General features: G+C 42.9%; 1 protein-coding gene across 1 annotated transcript; it reads left to right on the plus strand.

Annotated features, from left to right (window-relative positions):
* Positions 1–5,646: 5,646 nt before the first annotated feature.
* LOC126260382 (cytochrome P450 3A5-like) lies at positions 5,647–14,290 on the plus strand. Its single transcript, XM_049957710.1, has 6 exons — positions 5,647–5,768; positions 7,329–7,564; positions 8,968–9,336; positions 10,397–10,560; positions 12,762–12,969; positions 14,178–14,290. The coding sequence occupies exons 1-6, from the start codon at positions 5,647–5,649 to the stop codon at positions 14,288–14,290; spliced, it is 1,212 nt and encodes a 403-aa protein (XP_049813667.1).
* The last annotated feature ends 249 nt before the right edge of the window (positions 14,291–14,539 follow it).

Raw genomic sequence — 14,539 nt, forward strand, 5'->3', positions numbered from 1 at the left:
ACATTTGGGTGTATTCCAGTCCCCTTTCTCAAAATTCCAACTTGTGATCGAATTCGATAACAATCTGTTATTATTCCACTACCAAACTGTAATCCGCCGATTGAACACAACTATCGTAAATTGTCGAAACATTTCACTAAACGTCCCCCTACTTATAATTTCATCCCTTCAAGTTTGACGTTAATTACACACTGTAATCAAATTAAAAGTATTCTTACAAAGAAACAGCGTTCTGCTGATTTGTTTTGGCGAGAGAAAGAGCTCCTATTCGGCCCGCTTCGCTTGCAAACGCCGAATTTGCCGTTATTCTAGGTCAGGGCGTATCCGTTGCGTTTCGCACTATGTGGCCGCGTGTTCTGACAGTTGAAAGTGCTTCTACTTGGTTTCTGTAAGCTAACAGTCGGGAGTGATTCCCTAAGGAGCCAGGTGGTGAGGAAGCCCTCGAAAGACTTATCTGAATGACGGAACTATAAAGCCAACAATGCCCAATTGTCAGGGCAGTGGTTGCTCGGTCGCTCAGCTCCTGTTTCGATCACGCTGTCATTAGTTTCCCGATATCCAGCCAACATGTTACCGGCGTTTACGAGTCAGATCAGCCTTTCTCGTCAATGCTATTTATGTTGCATTATCCACTATCTCAATTTCCGTCTAAATGAAGGAACCATTTCAGCCACTGTGAGCTGTCAATTATATTCTTTTAACGCAATGTGCATATAAATTACATCACTGTAAATTTTCGATCTTAGTCCATTTCAAATGTCTGAAATGTAATACCAGTAACGAAGTAAATAGGTAAAGCCACATTAATTAACAACATTAATCTTGCGTGTTACAGTTGTTGTTTGAATTACTTACATAATATTCGTGGTGTATGTGTTTTATTTAAAAGCTTGTTCATATTTGGGGGAAAGACAATTGGTCCCACACATATGCTCACCGAATTCTACAATATATGGTCTTACACATACCAGTCGTCTTATAAACACAACTTCCATAACACGTCATATAGACTGAAAACTTACTGACAGTTTATTAATTCTTGCATACTCGTTTAACAGCATGACAAGTAATTTTATGCACTCATGCGTAAACATAACTGGTTCAATTAACGGGAAACGTGCATCACTCAAAGGGTGTGCTAAGACATGTCATTTTGCAAAGACAAGTTTATCGCAAAAGGGATCTGTAGTCATGTCATCACATTCTCGCATACGCATCGTATATTCTTATTAAAATTCGTACATAATAGACTTTGACATTGCCTACAGCCCTTACAGGCGTAATCAGACATTCGTTATCGCTACGAGATCTTCTAACATCTTGTTTTCTGTTTTATAGGCGGGGCTATGTTCGTCGTCATTACACAAACAACTGGATGGCACATTATTATGGGTCGGTCGACACTAGTGAAACTGTCCTTATATTTTATTGAAATTCTATGACACACTGATCTTTGAACTACTATAGTTATTTATAATATTTTTAAAATTGTTTACAGTACTGTCAAATACTAAAATCATTTACGTTCTTTATGACTGTACAAAAATAATTATCTTTCTCGCAATATTTTTTCTCTGAATTGGTCTTATGTGTTCTTTTCCTAAAGATGAATAAATGTTTCGTTATTATTAAAATTACAAAACTACTTAATGTGACACACATACACGTCACTAATATCATGCAATTTAAACAATAATTGCAATACGCAAGCATAATGTTGTTCACTAATGTGTTTTTACTATTTCTTGTATTTTTTATACTAGATCACAGACATTTGAAAATGATCTAAGGCTGAAAAGATAATTTACATTCATGGTGCATTAACGGAATAAAATTGACAGCTTATGGTGGTTAAAATGATTCCAATATTTAGACGATACATTGAAACGTGGAGTCATACATGAAGAAATTAATTATCTCAATTTCCGTTAGACAATTACTTGATTACTCGCTGACCGACTAGCAGTTCGAAAATAATTCTGTTCGTGTGTACTCCATAAAATGTGTGTTCTCTCACACACTGTTTCATTTAAATTTGTGGTGCAGGAAATGGTGGTAGTGGAAGGTCGCAAGGGTGTTTCATGTGTGTAAAAACTTAACCAAATGTAATTCAATTTTTAATAAGCGTAAACAACCCATAGTGTATATGGAATACCAAAATATCACTTAAGACCTAATGCAACATAATACACCTTCAAACAACTTTCCCCACTTGATTCAATCAATTTTACAACAAAGGGGTCACAGATTAATACACCGAAACAACAACACAATAATATCTTATACAATAAAAAAAGAATCAACAAATCAGTGTCCCTGAATTCATTCAGCCTTGGGGCATGAGTTAATAGACAGGAGTAACAACATAAAGTAAAAGGAAAGTACCAGAATGCCCAATAATAGATCTTACCTCAGAACCAAATTCCAAAATGCACATGACCAAACTCGATACATACTTAATACTAGAGATGCAAAACCCATAAATTACTGACCTTAATTACTACTGTAATAACTGCCATTGAAATGTATTTTGTGATATTCTGTAAACAGTGACCAGCTATTGTAGCCCAAGGGTCACTTAAAAACTATAATTAAATTAGAAAACTAACCCTTAATATACGTCAAATTATGCGTCAAACTTGTAATGCCAAATCGAAAGAAAAAGGCTCCACGCAATTCCGAGGCTTCCCTTTCAGATCACTGACCGTAATTGACAGATACTTTAGCTATGCTTCACTGTCCTTCTTTTATTCTCTCCTGAATGACTAACATTTTAAGTTAACATCCTCTGTTCCCTTTAATTAATTTGCAGTTTCCATTTTTATTAATTTCCGTTTTAAATCGTTATTATTTCTTTGATTTTTCTTTGTTGAAAACAATTTTTGCTTTCATAATGGAAAATTTTTTGTTCTTACATGATGAAAACTGTCATGTATACGCCCTGTCTTAAAATACCACGCAACAGATCTTTCAAAACATGCAGTCAATGAAGTTCTTTCAAGAAATGAAATGTGCTGCTTGACACTCGTCGATTAAATATCTACGCATAATGTTGTAAATCAATGTGACATGGAGCGAAAACTTAGCGCCGGTTGTAGGAAATATAAATGGTCGACTTCGATTTATTGGCAGAATTTTAAGAAAGCAGAGCTCATCTACAAAGCCGAACGCATACAGAATGTTTATGCAACTTATTCTTGAGTACTGCTCCAGTGTTTGGGATACCCACCAGGTGCGTTAAAACAAGATATCGAAGCAATTCAAAAGCGTGCCTCTAGGTTTGTTTCCGGTAGGTTCAATCAGCACGCGAGTATTACGGAAATGTTCCGCGAATTCAAAAGGGAATCCCTGGAATGAATAAATTCTTTCCGCGAGACGTTGTTGAGAGACAGTAGGTCAGTGTCTGTATTTTACGGTTTCTGTACAGTTCAATGCAGTGTCCCTTTGGACATACATGCACGTCCGGAGGGACAGACACTGCTGATGATTGACAGCCGTATTAAATTATAAAAGGCATTCACATATTGCACACACGATTGTACAACTAATATTTAAAAAATGGTTTAAATGGCTCTGAGCACTATGGGACTTAACATCTGAGGTCATCAGTCCCCTAGAACTTAGAACTACTTAAACCTAACTAACCTAAGGACATCACACACATCCATGCCCGAGGCAGGATTCGAACCTTCGACCGTGACGGGCGCGAGGTTCCAGACTGAAGCGCCTAGAACCGCTCGGCCACACCGGCCGGCAACTAATATAAGATTTAATAACTAGTAACATATGAAAATTTGTGCCGGACCAGAACTCGAACTCCGATTTCCCGTTTCACGCTAGAGTTCGCCTTAACGGCGTCGGCTATCTGTGCACTACCCACGGCCAGGTCCAGACTCCTACATGTCGCCGTGCCTGCGTCATAACCTGTACTCGTATACACATTATGTAATTCCCGTAAAAAAGGAATACATTTAAAATGAAATTCGCTGCCTAGTATAGGCGGACAAATACGATATTGCAGAGCCTCTGTTGTTAAGAAGAACGGTGGATGCGTCTGAAGAAGCATTGCATCGAACTAAACACACACTGTAAAATACAGACACTGCCCCACAGTATTTAATCCCACAAGAAAGCAATCTGAATAGCAAAACACTGTCTCTCCCTGTGCATGAATCATATGATTCCTATGGGATGGAAGGTTGGGTCCAGCCGTGAGTCGAGCACCGACAACCGAAGTGGTTAAGGCAACCTCTCGTGTAGAGAGGGAAATCCAGGTGCGAGACCCAGGCTGGCACGAACACCCATAGGTTACTAGTAAATCGTATAGTCGTTGTACAATCGTATTCACAGTTTCAGAAAGCATTACATCACAATTGAAAGAGACCAGAGAACCGGCATTTTCGGGAGACTGCAGAACGATTCTACTGCAGCCAGCGCATATATCGTATGAAAACCACGAAGGGTTCATACGAAAGCAAATAGACAGTCGTCTTCCTCTCGCTCCCTCTGTGTGAAACAGGAAGGGAATGTTTCGTAGTACTTTCTGCCATGCTCTGCATGCTGATTTCCGCTGTACATATGTAGGTATATATGTAGATATGTCAGTTTACCGAATTGTACAATCGAATTCGCAATTTCCGCATGCATTACATAACTACTGAGAGAGTTCAGAGAATCGGTATTTCGACAGACTGCAGAACCATTCTACTGCAGCCAGCTTGTACTCTTATATGGATCACGAAGGACTGGTACGGAAGCATGTAGACAGTCGTCTTCCCCTCACTCCATTTGTGTGAAATAGGAGGGGATTGGCAGTGGTGCAAGGTAATCTCTGCCATGCACCGAGTGGTGATTTGTACAGTACGTAAGTAGATATATATATCAGTTTTAACAGTTTACCGGTTTCGACAGCATCACAGTATTTTCGAAGTAAGATGCTGTTTCTGATTATGATTTTTCTGAGACGAAACTATAATATCCACCAAATGCGATCAAAGCAGTTGTGAATCACCAGGTGTTTTTTCCCTAACAGCGCGTGAGACTGCCATATTTCATTGAGGTAGTAGTTATCGCTTTCGAATCATTCAGACATAACGATCGCAGTCGTTAGTTGGTCGGTTGGTTAATACGAGGGAGTGGACCAATCAGCAAGGTCATCGGTCCCATCGGATTAGGGAAGGATGGGAAAGAAAGTTGCATCCCCATTCAAAAGAACCATCCTGGCATTCACCTGAAGCGATTTAGGGAAATCACGGAAAACCTAAACCAGAATGGCCGGGCCTGGGTTTGCACTGTCGTCCTCCCGAATGCGAGTCAAGTCTGCTAACCACTACGCCACCTCGCTCGATGCAATCTCAGTGTTATCGCAGTTCAGAACGGCGACAGTGAGGAAGACAGGGAAGTGTTAGCACAGGGACGGCGCTAACACCAGAAGGAATGTACTGCATCGTGATAAGAGAACCAGCTGCGGGATGACGGAGCGTTTCAGCTTCGTCACGCCCGCCTCAGACAGAGAGCGTCGCGGCGAGTGAGACGGCGCTAGGCGAGAGGCTGGTGGTGGGGGAAGCGCGCTGATACTTAAGGCTGAGGCTGGCCCGTACCGGCATCACAACACTCCCACTCGCCGTGCTGTGCTGTCTGGAAGTCATGAGTGTTTCGAGCAGACTGCTGCTGTTGAGCTCCGGCTGCGTCCCCAGCCTCTCCGTCTGGGCCCTGCCGGCTGCTGCCTTCGTCGCTGTCATCGCCGCCTGCATATCTCTGCGGTACAGGTACGACACAATGCAGTTAGTTACGGCTTGGACTTCCTTCCTTAAGTATCACTCTACTGGGACTGCTGAAAACCAACAAGTGTCTTAATGAGGGTAGCGTAAAATAGGCAGTGGTGTATCTTACAGCGCTTACGGTAATTGAAATTGTTTGTAAACTATGATATATAACTGCTGTCATGAATGAGGTAAAGGCAACATAGTACTGTAACAACAATATTGTGTAAACACGTGTTTGCATATTCGTTTGACTGTCTGTTAGACGTGATAACAATATCCCCGGCAAGGGCACAATTAGCTACTCTGCTGCTGAGTTTTTCTATAGGAAATATGTCCGCTAACTTACAGATTGTTCTTAATTTTTCCGAGCTGTTCTGTTGTCATGTTGATACCACGTATTTACTATTTGCATCTAACTTTGTAGTTGTTTACTGGTCAACACTTCTGACGATATCATAAACTAGAAACAACGTTTAAATTCCTTTAGTTTTCGCTAGGTGTTGATTCCCATTATGAAATGATCTGATGATCATATTAAGCCCGCACAGTAAAGTTGTATTTCTTTTCTTGATGTGTCAATCTGCATTCAGGAGGATTGCATGATCCAAACATCTTACCGAAGTAGAGTATGTGCCTTTTTGAACGATGAGGACACACTACAAATTGAGGAGACAACAAATCCCAGATGATTTTATGGCACTGACTCCTGGGAAACCAAAATTTCCATACTTTAGCAGACAAATTTAGTTGCAGACACTGCAAGTAGACCTAAGCTATCCTCTAGAAAATGAGCAATGAAAATTCTTCATTGGGGCCTTAAAAGGCGAATTAAAGAGAACTCTAATTTTATTAAATAATTTGCTGTACAACTTGCACACTCTGGTACTACACCCCAAATTCTTTCGAACCAGTCTCCCGAACAATTTATAATAGTTACACTCGAAGTAATTAAGTTTTTATCATTATTTGTTATTCCACGTTTTTTGGACTAACAAGTACCATATACCATACAAATAGAAACAAGGTTTACTCTATCAACAGGATAATATCACAGAAACGTATTTAAAGTCAAGTAGCATTATGAAGTAAAAAAGAATTTAATCAACTTCACATACCAATTCACAGTGAGAAATCTACAGTTAGTCTAGTAGTGTGTCGACAACAGTAGGGAATAACAGGCCGAAAAATATAAGTCGTCGTTTGTCCCACGCCCAATACATAATGACCTCCAGTGAACTCCAAAGTATAGATTTAGATGAAACTAGCATACTACAGCGCCATGCTTTTGTTTGGGGTTCAAAAGCAATAGCTGCTTGTCAATCTTGCCAGCTGTATAGCCATGGTCCATCAAACTTTTTTGTTCCCGGCATTTCGTCCAGAGCTGCCATTGACAGGTACTGCTCACTAGAGAAGACAGGAGTGTCTCTCAAGATGCAGCGCTGTACGAAACGTCATGAAAAAAACGGTGTCATGTTCGTTGACAACCTGGAAGTTTCACCAGTACCAAAGACAAGTACTCCTGGAAGCCTTGGTTCAACAGGCGTGTTCTCCATTCCGTTGCAGACTGCTGCAGTGGCTGCTGGCGCTGGTGGTGGAGACGCGCCCCCTACACGAGGTGCTGCACGACCACTATGTGTCGCGGCCGCAGGAGTCCGCCTCGTGGGTGCGGCTGGGCCGGCAGCGGCTGCTGCTGCTGAGGGATCCACAGCTCGCCTGGCAGCTGCTGTCCGCTCACTTCCCCAACTTCCCCGCCAGGGCGCAAACCCAGACCCACGACATCTGGCTGTTCGCTCGGGAAGGTAAGAGACCTGTGATACCTCTTAGACAGTCTTCCTAATACACAGGTTGTACGGCTGCTTTTCTCCACCTGCAAGAATACCAGAAATTGTACTCCACAACTACATACTACCATGCCTTTTTGCATCTATTTGGTTAACAATACATTAAGTTACAGTGTTACCTCTTTAAACCTGTCTCTCTTTATACATTCCTTCTGGATCACGTCTCAAAACTAGTGAGAGTAGTACATATCCATTAGACAGAACCCAAATATCGGTATCTGTACACGTAGATTTAGCTGCTAAGTATTAATAAGGTGCCGTATACAGGTAATCTGTCTCTTTCAGCAGTAAAGTTTTGTGTTGTATGACTCTTCCATCATTTACTCCATTCCTTGTCTGACAATCATCCATTTAAACTGACGGCACCAGACTGTTTCAAACATGTGAATTCCTTCTACTTCACTAAGAGACGATAAAATTTCAATGTTTTATCATGAGTGCTAAATATCCACAATCTTAGATATTTGGTAGTGTTAGAAAAAAGGAAACAACAGTAGTGACACAGGTGTTGAACCATTCTCATTACCAAATTAACTTACACATAAACTACACACACCGAAGATTTTTCTGATGTGACCTCTGGTACTTTTATTTATGCACAGAATTCTTAGCTGTCATCGTTTGTGTGTTTCCTTCCAGAACAAATAAGACAAATAGAGTATTTGGTATCCTGAAAGTATGGTAATTCTTCTAAGTATGTATAATATGGGCAGGCCTTGTGATCACTATCCCAGTAGGGATCGAAATGTAATGCACTGCAGCGAGGTCCTGAAGAATGTCAGTGTAGTGTAGGCCTCTAGATACTGTGGCAACACATGGCGCATTACTGGTACTGTAAACCACTCAAGTTGCAGTAACAAGCAGAGTATTAGTACGTATAATATTGACACATTCATTTGGTACCTGTGGCCATATTGTATTAATACCACTGGAAACATTGAGGGTGCAATGTAGAGAGAAGTCAGAGCTTTCGACTCTGCTCACTGCGAAGTAGTAAAGTTGTTTAGACAAGAGTCAGACGGACTGCAATTCTAACCCCAATCTGGCCATCCTCATTTAGGTTCTTCATGTTTTCCCTACACAAATGGCATGGGTTGTTTGAAGTGGGCAGCCACACACCTTCTCCACCCTTCCTTGATTATAGCTTCTCCCCTAATCTGTAATGTCCCCGATGAGCCATCGAACCCTGACTTACCATTCTTCTGCTCTTAATTGTATCCTTACATCAAAAGGAGGCCAACTGTCCATCACTTCAAATAGAAATCGCTGCACTAGTTCCCACTGTGTACCGTAGCGATGCTGAGGCCCGCAGCTGCGCGCGCACGCCCGCCGCCTGGCCTCGCTGGCTGGCGGGTCTGCAGCCGCTGTGTCGCCGCGGCAGCTGCTGGCCTACTGCACCGACTGCGTCGCCTCGGCGCTGCTCGGGCTGCAGACGCGGACCCTCGAGGACGCAGAGGGCTGCTCGCCGTTCCTGGAGGCCGTGCAGCGCGCGCACGATGCTAAGTCGTCGTTCGGCCGCCGCTTCGTGTTCGAATACCTGGGTCAAGCCGTATTCGACGCTCTGGGGCTGGGACAAGTCCCCAAAAAGATTGCCAACTTCTTCAGATCACTGGCTGCCGTCAGTATCGACCACAGTAACAGTAACCCTGTGTCTTCTCACGACTTCGTACATCTGTTTACGAAGAAGATGAAGCTGAAGGGCGCAGATGATAAGGCTGTCCTACATGAAGGTAACTACAGGAACCCACTTGCTGACAACATCAGACGTGTGCACACTACCATATCACATTATTATGACCACCACACACGTCACACAACAAATGTCACATAATATGCTCTGGCAATGTAGGTGTTCAAAAAGACAGATAAGACTCTGTAGGCGTTTCTTTCAAGTGAAAGAAAGGATTAATCGTAATATGTTATGAACTTCCAATGCTTTTCTGGTAAACTGTAAATTCTTTGCGTACATAAGTCGTCAAAATGCGTTACTGGCGAATGGGCCAATAACACTGCCGTTGTTGTCGAGGTGATCATTCCACTCTGTGTGAAGACAAGGCGACAGACAATAGCAGTACCGTTCACTTTCCAAATAAACTGGGCAGTAGCGTTCTGTGTCTATTAAAGCACTCCAGTGAACCAAGCTGTGAATGGAGCTCTGACGTAGGCAGGTGGCTTAAAGATGATATATTGATGGGTAAAACTAATTTCCTCGCCACTGGTGACAAGCAGCAATATGCAATGGTTCGCAGCTCCTGCATCACATGACGGCTGGGCATCAAGAGGCTCCAATGAGAGATTTTGGTGAGCAAAGGCTTTTCTGCTACGCTGGTAGAACGCGCGGATGACGTAGTGGTAGGGGGACGCATCATTACTGTGTTCTAAGAAAACTTTTTGTGTTAGGTTTCTACTGTCATTAATCTTGTAGAAATTACTTTCGACTGATTTCATAATTTCTTCGTCCATACTTTCACATGGACACGAATATTGTTTTCCCTAGTATGGGTGTGATCCTACTAGAAACTGCACGTCACGTGGTTATAGTTGTAGGGAAATGGCTTAAATAGCACCACTGAGTTCTCAAAATATTCTCTGGTTGAATTCTTCACCGTGGCCCCTTCAGGAGCTCACAGAAGCGTTTTAGATACAATTTACAACTCTGTACGACTTCTGTGAGAGCTATAAGCTTCCGGTAATATATGTACGACTAGGTGGTCGTAATAAGGTGGTTAGGCACTGTTTCCTTTGGATTCAGGAGTACCTGTCAACAGTCAGTCGTTTTCATCGTTGCAGTTTCGAGTCAGACCGCCGCCATCCTGTCAGCTGGAGCTGGAGAGACCAGCCACGTGCTGCAGCACTGCCTCCTGGAGCTGGCCGCGCAGCCACAGCTGCAGCAGAGACTGCGCTCTGACATCGCCTCTGCTCACGATCCAACTGCGCTGCCTCTGCTGGAAGCCGTTGTTAATGGTGAGACAACGCCTTTGCATTATAACTTGCAATTTATTCTGAAACAATATACTATTTTAACAGACGCTACCTTGCGGTGGGACGTTTAATCTTTGTGTGCTTATAAAGAGATTCAGCCTGGCGTAGACAAAATGTCCGTTACTTTAAATGCGAAAAAATTTAAGGAAAACACGATAGTTTCTGAGTTTGTCGCTGAACTCAGTCAACGCGATTTTATTTTCTCTATTATATAAAATTAACGAACACAAACCTACTACAAATTTTTCGCGAGAATTCACTGTTAGAATTTGGAAAGTGTCGATTTCACCACTAGGAGTGAGTTTAGTTGTTTCTCTGTAAGCAGTGTCACGGTTGCTTGCTCCTTTGTACAGTCTGCAGCATACTGAATTGCTTTTTTACGAAAGAACACATGAGCTGAGTTTCTCTTCCTGACTCATGAAGAAACAGAAATCTTGACTCGTCTTCTGTGTAATCGGTTATATACGACCTAGGCTCGGCAGATAGGGAAACAATCACAGTAAATGTTAGAAGCTGAATAAATGAATTAAAAGTTGTGACACAGGTGGGACTTAAACCCAGGCCTGCTTGTTTACTACGCACATGTCTTAGCTATTACACCACTACAGCAGTGTAGATAAGAACCCTGCATGGGATACTTAAGTCGAATGCTTTCCCCATCACACGCTTCAGGTCTGTAGTCTGTGTAGCTGTGTTACGCGTATTGTTGTGGTGCTGTAATGGGTAGCACAACTGTCTTGTAAACGGGGAGACGTGGGTTCAAGTCCTGGCTATCCACAAATTTTAATTCATTTCATTAGCTTCCATCGTTATGGCAAATAAAGCTGAGACTCAAATGGCTTATATAAAATTTCATTATACCATAGAATACATGTTCCGTTGCGTGTGCTTGTTCTGAGCTCTTTACTTTCAGTCCCAGTCAAGGTAGAGGGTTTCGGTTTAACAGGGCTGATCAGTATCAACCAACTTTGTGTGTCCATCTAATAAACGAGGCCGCGCATTTGACGAAAGTCACAGAAGTTCCCCCAATCTCAAACCTAGGTTAAGACTACGATTTAACATTCTGTGTGCATTTTCGCATATTTCTGTTGTTTGAAAGTAAATAATTTTATAGTCTCTAGTTATATTCATCCTCTCTCTTTCCAAGCATTAAAACCGACGTTGCGGGGTCTCCTGTTATCGTTAAACAGACATGGGATGTTACTGTTAAGGGGTGGCCGGATGCCCATCCTGTCGCCACCCCATACGCCCCGGGATGGAATAAGTGTACCCCAGCTGTCTGCGTCTATTGTAAGCCATGAAATAATGCGATCGTCTGTAAATGTCGGTGAGTCGTGTAACTGAGGCGGAACGTGGGGACCAGCCCGGTATTCACCTAGCGAGATGTGGTAAACCGCCTATAAACCACATCCAGGCTGGCCGGCACACCGGCCCTCATCGTTAGTTCGCCGGGCGGATTCGATCCGGGGCCGGCGCGCCTACCCGAGTCCAGGAAGCAGCACATTAGCGCTCTCAGCTACCCTGGCGGGTCTCTAGTTATATTCATTAGAACAGAATGACATCACGATTTGATATCTCATCTAAATGCCAGCCGGTGTGGCAGAGCAGTTCTAAGTGCTTCTGTCCGGAACCGCGGTGCCGCTACGGTCGCAGGTTCGAATCCTGCCTCGGGCGTGGATGTGTGTGATGTCCTTAGGTTAGTTAGGTTCAAGTAGTTCCAAGTTCTAGGGGACCGATGACCTCAGATGTTAAGTCCCATAGTGCTTAGAGCCATTTGAACCATTTTTCATCTAAATTATTCCTCTAGGTGTAGGTTGCCAATTTCAGGGATGTTTTTAATTTATTTGTCGGCGTGATATTGCCGCTGCGAAGGCAACATCGGTTACCTCTCACACAAACGTCATATGTACACTGGAAACACCGGGGTTTGCAACCTGTTCTCCAAACCTCTACGGCAAGTTACAGTGAGAGGTGTCTGCTGTGTTGAAAATGCCTCCAATTTACATTGGTTGTCTGTGTTCATCTTATTTCCCTGAGAAATCGTCGTGCTTAAAAAATAACTTAGTAGGAGTAGAGTACTCACCCTTGTTCCTCACATGTACTGTACTGTTTGTCGTACGGAGTTGGACTTTCGTTACCTGTGGCTGACGTGGTGTACTTGTGCTCGACATAGACGCTGCGGCTGCACCCCTCGGAGCCAGTGCTGAGCCGCGAGTGCCGGCAGGCGTGTTCGCTGGGAGGCGAGCGGCTGCAGCCGGGGGACCGCGTCCTGGTGCCCGTCTGGTCGCTCAGCAGGGACTGCGGGCCACACGGCTTCCAGCCAGACACAGGCGTGGAGGCGCCACAGCTCGTCTTCGGCGGGGGACCCCGAAAGTGCTTCGGTCTGTTTAATTCGTACCCGGATATTACGAGCTATGATTCATTTTCGTGAGTTTCGTGGAACACGCCGAAACACTACTCTTGCGTTACTTACCCGTCCTAAGGATAACTCGCTACTGTACCTGTGATACAGAGTCTCTTGAATAGTACCGTTCTTGCGCACAGATCACTGTCGTTGCATCACTTGCTCTCTTCCTTCACGACAAATTGCCGTCATATTAATATTTTCTTCATGATCTTACCACGCAGTCCTTTGTCCCAGCATGATTTGAACCGCAATACTACCGTGTCGAGCAACGACGGCAACCATCTCCAACGTCTATAATATTATTAGCTGTATCGTAAAATGTGGTCTATGTTAATCTCGGGTCCAACCATTTCCAGACGACGGAAATTTCCTGTATTTCCTACAGAAATGAACCGTTAATGAAGCACTATATACTCTGAGTAGGTTATGGGTGTAACTTGAATTTCTTCAAATATGTTAGAGCTGTGGAGCACGTTTTACACTAAATGTTTTCCAGTATCGAGGTAGAACACGAATCATCAGACGTATGACATATACAGCGCTAGACGCATATACAGCATACTTACCTTAGATGAAGGTTGTCGAGCAGCTCGAATCTGCTCAGTTTTTATAGAAAACAGCTACGTAGAGATTATTCCCACTACAATTCAAATATGGGCTGGTCTGGTACAACAAAATTAATGTACTCTTCAAATGTGTGTTTAATCTTAAGGGACTTAACTGCTAAGGTCATCAGTCCCTAAGCTTACACACTACTTAACCTAAATTATCCTAAGTACAAACAGGCACACCCATGCCTGAGGGAGGACTCGAACCTCCGCCGGGACCAGCCGCACAGTCCATGACTGCAGCGCCAAGACCGCTCGGCATTAATGTACTACAGTGCGGTAAAAAATCATTTCTTTATCGGTAATTTAGTTAACTACATATACATGAGAAAAATCATTAAGATTACCAGAATACATAGACCGTGTTTCTATTTATCTATTGTAAAAGTGTGCTGATGGTAGCCGTCATGTAGGTTCACTGACAACGTTGTTGATAGGATAGCACATCACATCTTCTTCTTAAGCACTTTTTCAAAGTCAAATTTATTACTTTAATTGTAAGAGAATAGTAAACATTGTAATTTACAAATTTTGCAGTGCGTAACAGAATATGAGAGTGTGGCTTTAATTTCAGGCTACAGACTGGGACTCCTGGCCATCAGGATCCTGATCGTGGAACTGGTGTCTCAGTATCGGCTGTTCCCCGCTGGAAACGCGATCGGTCTCAAGAAGATTGACGACGAGTAGGAGCTGTTGTCCACTGCAAATTACAGGACGTCTGCACAGCTGTGACCGCTTTCGCAAGAGGAAATTATTTATTTTTAGATAATGATATAAGAAGACTGATTTTCTGTTTATTGCTTTAAGACTAAAGTATTTATAACTAAAGTTACTGTGTAACAACTAAATCTTACTACTATGTAGTAATCAAAGTGTGTACCTTGAGCTTTGAGAGTGTGAATGCATTTGCTACACTAAGTGTGGCGTGTCATTCAC

This window comes from Schistocerca nitens, chromosome 5, assembly GCF_023898315.1.
Source record: "Schistocerca nitens isolate TAMUIC-IGC-003100 chromosome 5, iqSchNite1.1, whole genome shotgun sequence".
In the NCBI taxonomy this organism is placed as follows: domain Eukaryota; kingdom Metazoa; phylum Arthropoda; class Insecta; order Orthoptera; family Acrididae; genus Schistocerca; species Schistocerca nitens.